Source organism: Lissotriton helveticus, chromosome 3_1, assembly GCF_964261635.1.
Source record: "Lissotriton helveticus chromosome 3_1, aLisHel1.1, whole genome shotgun sequence".
In the NCBI taxonomy this organism is placed as follows: Eukaryota; Metazoa; Chordata; class Amphibia; order Caudata; family Salamandridae; genus Lissotriton; species Lissotriton helveticus.
Genome location: NC_136061.1, coordinates 353,398,899 through 353,414,892, shown reverse-complemented (window position 1 = coordinate 353,414,892; position 15,994 = coordinate 353,398,899). Strand labels below are relative to the sequence as shown.

The following is a 15,994-nucleotide window of genomic DNA, read 5'->3' as shown; positions in this document are numbered from 1 at the left end:
GTTTCCAGGAAAGGTACCTGTTACTTGGCCACGAAGACAAGAGGTTTAAAACATTATTAACGTCTGAAAGGAAGGAGTCCCTGGGGTCCGGAGAAAGGGACAGTCTAATGCCAGGTAGCAATGTTTTAACCATAGGATTTTCTCCCACTGGTAAGTCAGTAATCATGGCGTGGCCTCTGGAGATCGCTAATCTACACAGCGTGGTCTGTGGAGATCGCTGATCTTAATGTATTGACCGATCTAGAAGCCATTCCTCATGCCGCTAATGAGGCCAGGAAATTCAGGATATGGACAATGTCCACCCCCCGGAATCCAGAAAGCAACCCATCCATCAAGACCAGGCCGACAGATACCTCTTGACTGTACCGTCCACCCAAGCTCGAGAGAGGAGGTCCGCTGCATCTCTCTATAGGCCAGGAACTTGCCATTGTGACCAGTAATCCTTTACGCCATAAGCTGGAGGCTGCCGTTCATCACCAGATGATGAGGATTCCCAGAGAGGGTCACAAAGGAGATGAGGATATTGGTGTAGAAGGGTTGGAGAAGCCTAAGAAAGTTCCAGGAGAACTGGAAACCACACTTACGACTTCCATACTGAGGTGATCACTACCAGATTCGTCTTCTGCCTGTGCACCTGAGCTGTCAGCCACATGATCATGGTGAATGGGGAAAGGCATAACTCTGCTCCAACGACCGATCCTGGAGGTAGGAATCGGTTGCTGCTGCTCTTGGGTTCGGTCTCAAGATGGCTTGGAACATTGCCAGTATATGCCTCCACATCTCAAATCCAGGAGATGGCAAGATTGACAATCTGCCACCTGGTTGGCTGATCCTGAGAGATGTTAGGCCATCATCGAAACATTGTGCTCCAGGCAGTAATCCCAAACGTTCTTGGCCAGATCCGAGAGGGCCTTGGACTGCGTATCCCACAGATGATTGATATAGTGGACTACCGCTACATTGTCCATCTTCAGCAGGACACAAGTTTGCACTCGGTCCTTGGTACAACATTTGACTGCTCTGCGGGGGCCCATCCTCCGCTGGTGCTGAATTTCCCACAATCAGCATTCCAACCGGAACCGCTGGCATCTGACTCGATCACGAGATCCAGTTGTGATAAAAAAAATGGCACAACCATTCCATGCCTCCATATGGGAGAACCCCCACTGGAGCACCGCAATGGCCTCATACGACAGGGGAACATACTGGGAGTATGTGAGGCTGTGGCAAAGGTGAGTTGCTTTCAACTGTCGCAAGGCCCAGAAGTGTAGGGGCCCGGAAAAATTGCTTGAATTGAGATTGACCACAGGCCTACCACCCTGGCTATCTGTTGGAGGGAGGTCTTTGGTTTTGCCAGTGTCATCCTCATCTCATGAAGAATTGTGGCCATCTTCCTGGAGGGAAGGCTCAGTGAAGTTGCCACTGAATCGATCGAAACCCCCTATAAAGGTGGTTAAGAGCAAAGGTGCCAACCTGGACTTCGCTTGGTTGATGACAAACCCCAGGGATTAAAGGAGATCGACTGCCATCTGTAGGTGATGGGACAGAGCGTCCATAAGCAGCATATCATCATACACCAGACGCTCTCAAGCGTTCCATCACGGGTCTCAGAACCTTTGTGAAACACCAAGGGGCAGTGACAGGCTGAATGGTAGCAAGGTGAACTTCAAAGTTTGGCCCTGCCATTGGAATTGGAGAAACCAACGATGCGGCGGAAAGATGGGTGCCATGAGTAAAGCATCCTTGAGGTCCAACCAGACCATCCAGTTGTTGGGCTGGAGAAGGTGGCAAAGGAGGTGGCTGGCCTCCATCTTGAGATGGTGGTACACCAGCCACTTGTTGAATTCCTGGAGATTGATCACTGGGCATTGAACCCCGTCCTGCTTGTGGAACAGAAACTGATTGCTTATAAACCTAGAGGGAGGCTTGGAAAGACAGATTGCCCCTATGCTAACAGTTCCTGCACCTCCCACAGAATAAGGGTGGCCTCCTGTCTGGTGAAAATGATGCGGTCAGGGGACAGGTTGAAAGGGGGACCTGCAGAACTCTATATAGAACCCTATACTGGTTGAAGCACCTAGGCGTCAGACGTGAGAGCCCGCCAAATGTCTATACACTGTGCTAGTCAACCACCAAGCGACTGCAAGAAAATTCACTGTGTGAATTGGAGTTGGCTCTGCCACCCTGGGGTCCATTGCAGTGACCTCTGTGGTGCAACTGTCCTCTGGTGGGGTAAAATCTCCTGAAGCACGAGGATCACTGACAACATTGGGATCGCTGGCCCCTGCCAGAGGTGGAGTAATGGGAACAGCCAGCCGAGCGCCCCCTACCATGGATGGCCCAGGAGAAAACACGCACATTGAATATGCACTTGACAGTTGATTGGGCCATGTCAAGTGAACTGAATGTCGAGACAAATATGTTGAGCTCTTTGACAAACAGGTTGCCAAGCACTAACTCTGGGCCACCTGGCGTGCCTCTGAGGTTGCCAACTCCCCTAGCTTGGTGCCAATCTTTATTAGCAAAGACTTGCTCCTCCCCGTAGAGACATCGCAGTTGCCATTGCAGAGAAATATAATGGTCCTGTTGGGCCCAACTGGACAGTACACCTAGGGGGGTCAAAGTAACTGATGCCTTGGCGTATCTGTCGTGCGTATACGCAGCGGTAATGCACTCACAAATACAACAATCTTCTCTTGTCTCAATTACACACAAGTTTTCGTGGTTGGTGCACTACCTTAAGCCACTCCTACGGAGTGAAAACTTTTTCTAGCACAATTCAATAAATCAATTGAAATAACATTTAACAATTATACAATTCTTGCAAAGATGCAGAATCATAATTAAAGTGACATTTGTGAAAAGAAGATTCATCCAGCGTAGTACATTGCTTCTTTTATTCAAAAGCACTGTTGCTTGAACTTCTTAATTTTCAAATAACGTAGATTTACCAGCTTGTCAAACGGCAAATCCCAAGCATTTCGAGTGCTGATTGCACCCTTCTTCAGGGGAAAATCTAAGAAAATATATAGCAAAATCCATACTGATACTACATATCATAGTAGAGACCTAACAAACATCCGGGGGGTTTCCAACTCCCCTAGCTTGGGGCCAATCTTAATTAGCAAAGACTTGCGCCTTCCCGTAGAGACAGCGCAGTTGGCATTGCCGAGAAATATAATGATCCTGTTGGGCCCCAACTAGACAGTACACCTAGGGGGATCAAAGTAACGGATGCCTTGGCGTATCTGTCGCCATACCAAAGATTTTTACGAGTGGGCCAGTGACGTCTAGGAGCTTGTCCTGGCAAGATCACTAGGAACGGTTGATATTCTTCTTAGTGTCCTTAATGTATTTGGCCTGTAAAGTGGCCATACCTGTATCTATCTCAGGCGTGACTGCCACTTTGCCATCCAAAGAGGGTCGGCAGTATTCCGCCCGAAGGCAGTTTCTATCCTCCTGATCAAGGGGTTTACGGAGCCCACCAGCCACATATTTCGCCATGTCATCCCCGGGAATCAACTGAGAAGAGCGGGGATGCAGGAGTTCCTCGGATCTAAGAGTTCTGACTGAGCGTCAGTGGGTTCCTCCGCAGTGGGCTGTGACCCAACGAGGGAATTGGATGAGGCTCTCCAGGACCGGTCGCAATCAGAGTCACCTTCACCATAGGGGAACCAACTGAAGGCTGAGGGGTAGAAGTGGGTGTGGTCTCGCTGGGTTGCGAGCAGCCAGTGGGATTGGGCAATTCCGCGGGCGTAGACGGGTTTGGCCCTAAAAACACCCTTTTTAGCCTGGCAAAAGCATCCAGGTCTACTCTTGAGTCTTGTGGGCGTTTGTGCGGGTTCTCAGAGTCGGGGGCTGAGGTCGGCATAGGACGTTTTGGGAGCGAAGGCCCAGAAAGGTTTTCCCTCAGTGCAAGGGGTAGCAGGCACCATTTATGCCATATCCATGAGTCTCTTTTCTAGAGGGGCCATTGTGTCTGAGACCGCCTTAATTATGGAGGCGTCTACTACATCGCTTAAATCATCTGTTTTGGAGAAGTATTCAATGTCCTCCTCCTCATAATGTTCCCCATACCCCCATGGGGTCTGTGAGGTAAGGATACCTGGTCTATACGTATGCATCAATGGCCACCCATCAGGTAAGAGGGAATTAGATTATATGTGGGGGGACACCAGTAGCTTACAACAGCCTGCACTAGCCCTTTAGGCTTTTAATAAAGGAGGCTGATGGCCAACCCCAGATCTTGGCAGGAATAGGAGATTGGCAGGCAAAAATCCCTGAAGGCACGAACAAGATATGTATAATTTTAGGGTATGGCCTAAGAATGCAGGATCGCAGTAATTGCAAGGCTCCAACAGTGGGTTTAGGCCAGGCAGACAACTCGCCCTCATTCAAATAAAACAGGCACAATCCGCTCGGAAATGGCAGCCTGGGCAACATCTGCCTCAAGCAGGAGTCACTGGTCCGGACTAAGCTCCAGGCTGACGGGCACTCAGTTCATTATTGCCACGGGCGGAGGCGCTCAGCAACGTCTGAAACTGAGGCGCGCTCCGTGGCCCAACAAGACAGGGAGCGTCCCAAGCAAGACGCGGGAAAGGGCGCGCTCTCTGGCAGTTGGCTGTCTGCCGCGCACCCTGACTCTGAAGCCCTCAAATGAGGGAAATTGACTTGGAAAGCGACTGTGAAGGAGCGAAACAGAGTTCCAGCAGCCGCTTCTCAACAAGGTGCGAGCACCTCCAACTAATCAGAAAAGGCAAAAAAATCACAAGGAGTAATAAAGAAACGTGAAAGGGACCAGAGTCACAATACTTAACTGATATAGCTGCAAGCAGCAAAGAGAGAGGGCAATAGATAAAAGACAACACCGTTTACTGAGGATGGCAGCGCCTGATTTGACATGAACTTGATTATTTACAAACTTCGTTGTTCCCTGGAGTTATGGAAAATGAAGTTTTTTTTCTTGTTATTGTTAACAGTTTAATATGGCTGCTATTTCAATAAATGAAAGAAGAGCACGATCCTCCCCTCTGAGTCCTGCCATAGAATTCTGTTCCACCTGATCATGACTGGTCCAGTGATCCCGCACCCAGTTGTCTATCTCTTGAATCTATCCTTTTGACTGCCCCTCCTTACTCTTTATTTCTTCTCTGCATCTCTTTCTTCTAAACGTGTATTCCCTCCGTGTATTATGACTGTTTATCTTTTTTATTACATATTGTCTGATGTATCTGCAGCTCTCTTCAATCTGCCTATTGGTTATTAGGTAGCATGTGTCTGAAGAGCTCGGCTTTCTGCTTTTATATGTTATCTTATCTAGCTTTGGTATCTGCTGGTATTATCTACATAGTTGCATCGTCTGTAGTATAGCACCTTCTGTTTACACTGTCAGTATGCCTATCTAGTCCATCTTTTCCCTATCTAAACCATTCATCTGTTTAGTTATTTTGTGCCTGACTCTTTCTTCGTCACCAGGTTCTGAAAATGTGCTGAAGTGATTGAATAAACAAATATATGATAATTAATTACTTTCTTATATTCCTTCTTATTTAAAGGCTTCAGCAAACCATCAGTGCCTTGCAGAGAGAACCAAGCTCTCCTGATCAGCCGGGTGCAGAGACTGCTGAGGACTCATTGATATCCTGGGCTGGAGTGCCAAAGAGTAACAAACCCCCTCCTGCAAATGGACAGCAGAACTTGCCCATCTTAGTTAGAAAAATGGAAAAAGAGCTGTCCGGGCGAGAGACTAAAACACTGAACTCAGAGACTGAACCACTCACTTGCAAGACCGGAGCAGACTGCAAAGGGAATGGTCTTCCGTCCAAGAATCCTAAAAACTCCCTGCGGCTGCCAGATGACCTCAACAAAGTGCACCCCAGCCCTGGAGAGAAAGGGGAGCCAGGGCGCATCTCCAATGGGTACTCAGCTGTTCAAAGCACTATCCTGGGCAGTGGTACAGGGGATCGAGAGGACACCCAGAGCACTACTGCTGTGCCCATGACTACCACTCTTACTGCCTGCGGAATCCAGACTCAGCAGCTCCTTGAACTGGAAGAGAGAGAGACATGGAGCAAAAAGATGGACTTTCTTCTCTCAGTCATTGGGTATGCAGTGGACCTCGGCAATGTTTGGAGGTTTCCATATATCTGTTACCAGAATGGAGGAGGTGAGTGGCAAACTCGAAGTATTACTTAAAATGAAAACGTTTGTAATACTGTTGTATTAAATAAAGCTGGTTGTGTAGCTTTTTGGATGAGGCACTGTCAGTATTGTATTGACATCTATGATGCCTTCAATCAGATATGCATGTCAAATTAACAGTGGTTTTCTTGGAACAACCAACAAGCAGATTTTCCTTAGCTAGATAACAGACATGCAAAAACTATGTTTACAATAAAATTGAATTCAACGTAGCAATAAAATCAAAGACAGTACATGTCTCACAACATAAGGTATGAGCTCCAACAAATGGCATAGTGATCGTGAATAGTGACATAAGTGAAAAACAGGAAATCAAAACTGTATACTGGAGAGCAATACAAGTTAAAACAAAAATGTACTCAATTTTGTAGCACAATTCCAACAAACTACCGTGAATATCAGTCTAAATGTATGAGCATCGAGGCTTCAACCTCTTAAAACATATCCATGTGGTCTACAATATGACTAGATGGTCACACCAACAACAATGAGTTAAAGAAACATATTTTATTCCACCTTTTTCATTTCACACACATTGTTAGAAATCATGGGCATGTTAGACTTACCATAAAGGCAAGTTGGCCAAAGGCCGGCAATCTGTTAGAGTATCCCCCACAAAGTGTCAGGACTGACGAATTGTGCCTAAGGGTATGGAAAACCAATTCTTAAAAAAAATAGTGCCTTTAGTGTACTACTGATTAGGTCCCAAACATGATTTACAAGCCAATGAATGCGGAAAACCCAATCAGAACAAGCAAATCAATAAATCTAATCAAAAAGTTCATTCAATACAGCAGCAGTCCCAAGCGCAGAACTGTGCCATCATGCTGGTTACACCGCCCAGAATGAACCTGGAACAACCTGCCAACAAGTGGCAAATCTGCATGAGACAACCAATATTGCTATTGCAATGTTTTTGGCATTTGTTTTCAATGCCCCCAATACAGACATTGTGCGTAATCGCCTGGCATATTAACACCTGCTACCAACAGAACCCTCCAGCTTATTGAAAAGTTGAGTATCCTACAGACAAACTGGTTACCTATAATGGCAGCTTGTATTTGGATTGGGAACCATGCCATTACAGTAAATATGCAATTCGACAAATACCCGACAGTGTCCAGTTGGGACAAAAACGCCTGGTAAACCATCAAACAATATTTTGATCGATCTCCAACCCGATATCTTGATCAAGCATAAAGTTATCCGACAAGTACATACAACGTTCTTAATTAAAGCAGCCTGTATGTACTTGTAGGATAACTATATGCCCACCAATAATTTGAGGACTGTCTAATACGCTCAATATGTGTGCATATTTGGAATGTTTTCGTAAGGCCCACATGGAGAAATTGTATTCAGAGGCTAGAGGTGGGGACATAGCTACTTCCCCAGGACCAGACTGCCCTACAGAATGAATAGTTTCTTAACTGTAATTCCTGTTTTCTTGTACAGGAATTTTCGTTATAGTCATAAGCAATGAATAGTCCCACCCACATGCAGAGACCCTGGAGCACTTTTTCATAATACATCTTCCTAAGTATAGATTTTCACCTTTCTTCAGGAAAGCCTGCAGAGTCACTTAAGAAGGAAAAAAGATTATGCAGCCTATAGGAATAGGCTACAATGACCCAATTCTTCATCTTGTACTCAAATAAGCGGCCAGGAGAAAGCAAATGTGTATAATTTCATTATGTTTTAAGAAAACAGCATCAATCTCTTTCACAAACCCTGTTTTTTAATAGAAATGAAGGATAGTAGCCCAATGGGCTGTCATTATATGAGTTAAAAATAGAGTCTATGCCTTTAAGAACCCAGGGACCACCAATATCCCATCATGCTCAGCAGGTGGCAGTTGCTTCAGTTGTTTTTTGAGGCGATGCATGGTAATATTTAGGTCCCATGGTTACCTCTGTCCACTCCACTCTACTCCATCAAGGAGCAGGGAGGGTTGCTTAAGACTATGATAGAAATTTCCCTAGGAGAGAACAGGAGGTATAGGTAAGAAATTATTCCTTCTCTCGTAGGGGATTTCCATTGATAGTCATAGCACTGAATACAGTAGCAAGCCAATACCTACTAGCAGCAGTGGAGAAGACAGAGGATGAACTAAGGTAGCCATTTAAGCAAATAGATTTCTGAGGAAGGCCTTTCCTACTTGAGTGTCTGCTCTGGCACCAGAGCCTAGGCAATAGTGTTTGGTAAATGTATGAACAGAGCTCCACGTGACTGCTTTGCAAATATCTGGTATAGGGATATTCCTCAATAAAGCAGCAGTTGCCGCTTTACCTCTAGCGAAGTGCACTTTAGGTTTAGCTGATAGTGTCTTGTTAGCTTTTTTTTTTAGCATATTAGGGTACAGGGAACTATCCATTTGGAAATGGATTGCTTGGAAGTGGCTAATTCCATAAGGACCGGACCATAGTTGATAAACAGTTGGTTTGATCTGAGTATGTTACGTGTCTTCTCAAGAGATCTTGCAACTGGAATAGAGTGTTGGTATTGATAGGGGTTGATTAACACTGAACTCCGAAAAAACCTTAGGAAGGACTTTTGAGTGGCTTCAGATAACCACTTTGCTGGAGTGAAAAGCTGTGTGTGGTACATGAGAGCATAAGGCTTGGATCTCGCTAACCCTGCAGGCTGTTGTCATCGCCACGAGGAAAGCGGTTTTTCATGACAGATGCCTTGTGAATGAGCTCAAAAGGATGCTGTATAAGTTGTGAAAGGACTACACTGAGTTTCCAGGGAGGTGAAGGACTCCTAATGGGAGGGAAAACCTTCTTCAACACTTCTAGAAAATCCTTTATCACAGGCTTTTAGAAAGAAGATGTTTGAGAATGATATTTTCTGTGTGCAGTAATAGCAGCCAAGTGAACCTTTCTAGAAGAGAATTGCAAGCCAGATTTTGCCAAATGTAGTAAGTATGGAAGAATTACAACTTCCTGGCAAGTTGTAGAGTCCACGTTTTTAGAGGAACATCAATTGCAAAATTTCTTCCATTGAAGCCATATGCAGAACATGTTGAAGGACGCTTAGCTTCTTTGAGGTTGTCCATGCAATCCTGTGGCAGATTAAAGTGTTCGTACTGCACTAGCTCAGGAGTCAAGCAACCAAATGCAAGGAGAGATTGTCGTGAACCATATGGCCTCCGAAGTACGTTAGCAGGTCTGGTATGCAAGGTAGCTTGATATATGGACGCCCTGACCAGTGAACAAGGTCCATGTTCACTCTGGAGCTATTAGGATCATCTAGGCTCTTGCGTGGGACAGCTTAATAAGGACTAATGGGATCAGGGGAATCGACGGAAAGGCATAGATAAATTTGCTGGACCAGATGATCCCTTTGGCATTTTTTGTTTTCTGCAGTGGCGAAAAAGTCAATGGCTGGAGTGCCCCACAATTTAAAGATGTTTTGTACGGTGTTGTCGTGTAAGACCCACTTGTGGTTTTCTTGCAGACTCTGCTGAGAGAGTCTGCCTGAGCATTTGACACCTGGAAGGTGAGTTGCCATGATCATCAGGTCCCTGGCAATGAGTCATTTCCAGATTGTTTGGGCCTCGTGTGATGGGGCCTGGACCTCGTTCCTCCCTGCTTTTTGAGGTTGTACGTGATGGTTATGTTGTGCTTCTGAACAAACAGGGACTGGTATCTTAGCAATTAACTTCAGCGCTAGATGGACTGCGTGTAGTTCAAGGAGATTGATATGTCATCTCTCTTTGTGACCATGAATTCGGAGGTGATCTATATCGGCTCCCTACCTCAGTAGCGATGCATACGTCACTATTGTTTGAGGAAGAACCTCCCAATGAAATGGCATACCTTGAAGCAGGATGGCTGGGGAGCCCCACCATTTCAGGGACAGCTTCGCATGAAGGGATAGTTTTCTTCTTTCTTCTCAATTGCCTGTCAGTTGGTCCCACTGGGCCTCTAGACATTCCTGAAGGGGGTGCATGTGGAGATGGGCATTTGGTGCGAGGAAGATGCAGGAGGACATGAAGCCAAGAAGAGACAACACTGTTCTCACTGTTGGATGAGAGGCTTTCAAGAGAGGATGACATTTCTGAAGGATCGATAAGCGCCTCTTCTCTGAAGGACACACTCTGGCCTGTATTGTGTCAATGGACACTCCAAGATAATGTAAGGTTTGAACCGGGATAAGCGTTGACTTGCTGAGGTTGACATGAAGCCCTAAAATCTGGAGGAGATTGCAAGTCCAGTTGTAATGAAGTTGGGCTTCCTGAGACGTTAACACCTTGATTAGACAATTGTCTAGGTATCCGTAGACAAATATTCTGAGCTTCCTGAGATGGGAAGCAGCTACTGCCATGTACTTGGAGAATGTTCTGGCTGCTTACTTCAGGCTAAATGGATGTACTTGGTACGAATAGAGGTCCTGCCCCACTGCTAACCTCAGGGACTACTGATGATTTCTGGCGATTGGAATATGAAAGTATACGTCTTGAAGGTCGATGGAACAGAGCCAATCCCCCTGGTGTAATTGGGGATAGGTTTGTCGTAATGCCAGCCTCCTGAACATTTCTCGCAGAATCCATCTGTTGTCTGTTTTGAGGTCGAGTATGGGTCTGAAATCATTCTCATCTTTCTCATCGGTCTCATCAGTCCCTCATTGTTTGCGAGTAATGGGCTGCACCGCCTGCTTTTGTAAGAGGATGCTGACCTTCGATCATAGCAACAGGAGTTGGAAACTGGATGGTTTTGGAGGTATGGGCGGTGGAGGACTGGTAAGTCTGAGACAATATTCATTTAGCAAAATATTCAGAACCCAGGCATCTTGTGTTATGTTTTGCCTCTTTGTCAGATAACGAGAAAAGCTTCCCCCCCACCAGAGTGGGTAACAGGAGAGTGGTAATTCAGGGTTTTGTTCCTGATGAAGGTTTGCCTCCTTGAGCAGGGTGCTGGGTGGATCTTCCCCTAGTCTGCTTCCGTTGGTATGGCTGATAAGGTCATTGGTGCTGTTGCTGCTGTTGGCGCCGCTGATACCACGGAGAGATTTGACCCATCTGAGAATAGAAATGGCATTGGTAAACCCTGAAAAATGTCCTCTGCTCTCTGGGTCTCTATAAGCCAACTGCCTTGAGAGTCTCCATTTCTGCTTTCATTCATGCCATTGCATCATTAGTTTGGCTTCCGAAGAGGGTAGTACCGGAGAATGGGAGATTCAATATCCTCTGTTGAGACTCTGGCTTGAGGGATGTGAGGCGGAGGCAAGAATGTCTTCTCACAGCGACGCCTTGGCACTACTCATGTGCCACTCAAAGAGAAGAATCTGCTGCAACACTAATGATTTGGTTGGAAAAGATTAAACTTTCATTTAGGATTGAAGTCTGACCGTTCATCTCTGTGGAGATGTTCAGCGAACTGTGGCATGGATTCCCATAGTGCCATGTTGTACCTGCAGAGAAGTGCAGTTGTACTAGCTGCTTAAATTGTGGTTACTGAAGTGCTGCAATCTTTACAACCCGGTGAGTCTAACTCTCCTTATCGGGAGGCACTGTGCGTGATTCTTTTTGCCGTTTCACAATAACTGAGTCTGGAGATGTGTCAGTATGGAGAAAGGCAGGATATTGTTCTGGAGGGCATTATTTATTTTGAAGCCTTGATGGAGCTGGTTTAACAGTGGCTTGAATTGTGAAAAGATCCATAGCCAGTTCTAAGAGACCTGGCACGAGTGGCAGCAATGATCTTGATGATGACCTGTGTTGAATTGTTTCAAATATTACTGATGTTGTAGGAGTGGGAGTCAACATAGCAATATTGAGTTTTGCAGCTCCTCTCACCAAGACCTCTAGGAACGTGGTGATATCATTCACCGATGATATGCATTGAGGTGGATAATCCGAAAGTGTTGGAGAGTATCGTCCGGCAAAAGTGGAAGATGTATCATGGTATGATATCTAGACCGAGACCATTGTGAATAGTGACAATGGCGGAAGTGCCTGGTAGTTGGAGATGAGTGCCTTGGGCTATGATGGTGGCGGCTTGAATGATGGTGTGATATACATCGAGATCTGGACCTCAGTGTGGGAGTGTCTGGTGCCGGTGTAGGAAGCACTGGAGGAGGAGGAGGAGGAGATAGAGCTGGTGGAGGAGAACATGGTTTGACACTAGAAGAAGGGGAGTATGTTCTGGAATACTCCAAAGCTGGAGATGAATAAATACGTCTCATCTTTTTCCTTGCCTCCTATATACTTTTTTTTGTATTCTTTTTCTTGAGCAATTACAGATCATGCAAGCAACAATTACATGATGAGGTATCAGAAAAGACACTGTTGGGTAAATACAATGTACCAGTGTTGCTTGAATATTACAAAAGGGAGAATGCATTTTATTTAAACAGAACTAACAATAACATGTGTATTCGTCAGTGAAATTGTCCATGAAAACAATCGCAGCATCATTAGAATGAGAAAATTGAAATGCATTATTACGCTCTACAAGGTCAGGTACGGCATCTAGGCAAGGCTATAGCACAGTGTACATATGCAGAGGGAGGACCTCAACTCTGTTCATGCGGTAACGAGCAGGGCTAAAGGGTGACACGCTCGGAGTCACGCCTACCACAGCCTTCACTCAGCTCGCGGCCAACCGCTCCACACAGTTAGCACGTGAGATTATCAAAACCCCAGGTTAGGGCTACACCTCTGGGCAGGTAGGAGCCGCTGCGGGGGAAGTCGACCTGGCATTCGACCATTGCAGGAAGGGCTCCCAAATGTCTCTCGGACGCGCATTGGATGGCATCCGTTCCCATTACGAGCCCAGTTGTGCGTGGCCATACGTCACATCAGACAGCCAGTCACTAAATTTTGGCTTAGTTTTACGACCCCAGGTGATGGCCACGCGTCTCTTGACATATAGCAGTAGCAGCGCATGCAGCTTCCGGCTTTTAGGCTCAGTGTTCACAACCCACCCCAGCACTCCCAGAAGTGGAGAAGGGGCATCATCCCTGCCAAGGATCTGAATAGTAGCCTCAAATATTGCGGTCCAGTACTCAAAAAGCGCAGGACAATGCCAAGCCACATGTAAGAAGGAAGCCCCCTCCGCACCACATTTCCAACACCTTTCATCATCTCTGAGGACCATGCGGTGAAGAGAAATCAGGGTGCGGTAAAATCTATGAAGGAATTTGAAATGTACAAGTCTTAGTTTGTAATTGGGGGAGAGCGCCATCAGCTGCCCACAGCAGAAGGACCACTGCTCATCAGTTAAGGGCTCTTCTAGCTCGCCACTCCATAGTTGCCGCGACTTGGGCACCACTATTGGGGATTGTTCCTGCATGGAGTTGTACAGTCTGGACACCAGTTTCTTGCGGGATGCTCTAGATAGTATGTTCTGCAGCGCCAGTAGGTGTGGTGGTTCCTCAGGGAATCGCTCCCAGAGTGCCTTACACGCGGATTTGAGCCTGTGGTGCAAAAATTTGTCTGTGAAGGACAACGGGTTGTCCTCCGTCTCAGTGGGCAATTCCAGGAATGTGCCTTCCGGGTATACGTCTGCGAATGTGCGCAAGGCGGCGCCAGCAACGGAGATCTCGCCGCCGCTAGCCTCTAAGCAAGGAAGCATGGGGTTGTGCCTGAGGGGCATGGCGGGCGCATACAGCAAGGGCATGGAGGACCGTTTTAACAACTCCCTTCAAGTCCAGCGAAGCATGTCAGCTGTGCTAATATCTTGTGATGGCCTAGGAGTTTTGCGGTACAGGGCCACATTCAGCGGAAGCGGAGAGACCATGTCGATCTCCACAGCCACATGCGGCTGGTAAGGCGTAGGGTAAGCCCAGAAGTGCAGGTATTGGGCTTGCGCGCAAAGTGCATATAGGTGCATGTCCGTCGCTCCCAACCCACCCTGCCTCAGCGGCAGTGTCAGCAATGCCCATGATAGTCTAGCCTGGTTCCCAGCCCAAATTAGTGATAACAGAGTGGAGCGCAGGCGTAGGAAGAACTGTTTCGTCAGTGGGATCGGTACATTAGCAAACAGTTAGAGGATCTTTGGGAGCACAATCATTTTTACTAATGCAATTCTACCAGCCAAGGAGAGGGGAAGTTTGGACCGGATCGCGACTTTTCCCTCTAGCCAGGTAACCGCCCTGCCAAAGTTGAGGTTCCAGATCTCCTGGATCTTTCTGCTAATCCAAACGCCCAGGTATTTAACTTCATCTGCTTCCCATCTGAGGGGGTAGTCTGAGTGTACTTCCGTGGTGTTGTCAGTAAGAGGGAATACGACCGACTTTGAACAGTTTATGGAAATGCCAGATAGACCTCCAAATCTAACAAATTCGTGCAGCAGCGGATTGAGGTTCTCATTGGGACTATTGATATATAGAGTTACATCGTCTGCATATAGGGAGATGAGTAGGCTGCGGGTGCTCAATGCAATGCCCCTGGCCGTGTGGTGTTGCCTAATCCTAGCAGCTAGCGGCTCCATAGCAATGGCGAACAGGAGGGGGGACAGCGGGCAGCCCTGCCTAGTCCCTCTGGAGATCGGAAATGAGTCAGAAGTCATGCCATTCAGCCTTATCCTAGCACTGGGGGCGGTGTAAAGTAAACGAATCAGATTTATAAACAGTGGACTGAATCCCATGCGCTCCAGGATGGTAAACAAGAATGACCACTCAAGGGAGTCAAAAGCTTTTGTGGCGTCGAGAAACACCATAGCCGCCTGTGTGTCCGGGTGTAGGTAGTGCAATGTCGAGAAAACCGTACGTAGATTATGTGTGGTAGAGCGGCCCGGTATGAAACCCGACTGGTCCGGGAGGGCACGATCGGGAGTAGAGGTTGGAGGCGGTCAGCTATTATCTTGGCGTAAATTTTAACATCCACATTAATTAGCGATAGGGGCCGATAGGAATCCATGCATTTGTCATCTTTATCTGGTTTCAGCAGTGTGATAATAAGGGCTTCCCTCATCGAGTCCGGCAATATCCCTACCTCCTGCGCCTCCACAAACACGGCGTGCAAGCGAGGAGCTATTTCTGCATACGTTTTTTAAAAAGCTGCTGTGAGTCCATCTGGACCTGGCGCTTTATTTAGTGGTAATGCTTTGATGGTGGTCGCAATCTCTTGCACAGTCACGGGACGGTCCATGTAGCGCCTGTGCGCGTTGTTAAACCACACCAGCGCAATAGATTCCAAAAAGGTCTCCAATGATTCCCGTGATGCATTATGTGTGGATTTATATAGTGTGGCATAGTAAGTGGCAAAGGACTGCAGTATCTCCCGCTGGTCTGTCAGCGTCTCTCCCGTGTTACCAATTATAGTGTGGACCCGTGTGGGGGAAGGGGTGGATTTGATCATTCTGGCTAGTGTGCGGCTCGGTCTATCCACCTCGCCATACCTGCGGGCTTCAGCCTGTTTCCCCAGGAATTTCAGTTCGCGCTGTGCCTCCTCCGCAATGTCCAATAATTTTGCCTTGACTCGCGCTGTAAGCTCAGGTGACGGAGCCTCGCAGAACGACTGCTCAAGAGCCTTCAGTTCTCCCTCCAATGTCACCAACGTATTCCTGATAGCCTTCAAAACGCCTGCCCTGCGCGCGATGCATTGCCCCCGTATTACAACTTTAAAAGGACGGCATCTGTCTTGACCGAGCCCGTATTGGTGGCAAAGTATTCAACAATGTCTTGTCGGATTTCTTCAGTGAAAGCGGCATCTAGAAATGCACCTGGCGGGAGACGCCATGTAAAGGCACTATTGGGGATTCCCGGGATGTCTAGCTCCAATAGACAGGGGGCATGGTCCGTCAGAGACCGGGCCAGTATATCAACGCGTACAGTACAGGTGGCC

At 47.0% G+C, this 15,994-nt stretch overlaps 1 protein-coding gene across 8 annotated transcripts in view; it reads left to right on the top strand.

The window, feature by feature from the left end:
* The window catches only part of SLC6A4 (solute carrier family 6 member 4), a 693,801-nt gene that overhangs the window by 321,446 nt on the left and 356,361 nt on the right, over nt 1-15,994 (top strand). For all 8 annotated transcript variants that reach the window (XM_078680029.1, XM_078680031.1, XM_078680026.1 and 5 more), the window contains one exon: nt 5,556-6,166. In XM_078680029.1, coding sequence (XP_078536155.1) covers nt 5,719-6,166 — 448 coding nt within the window. In that variant the 5' untranslated portion in view covers nt 5,556-5,718. The remainder of the gene's footprint in view (nt 1-5,555; nt 6,167-15,994) is intronic.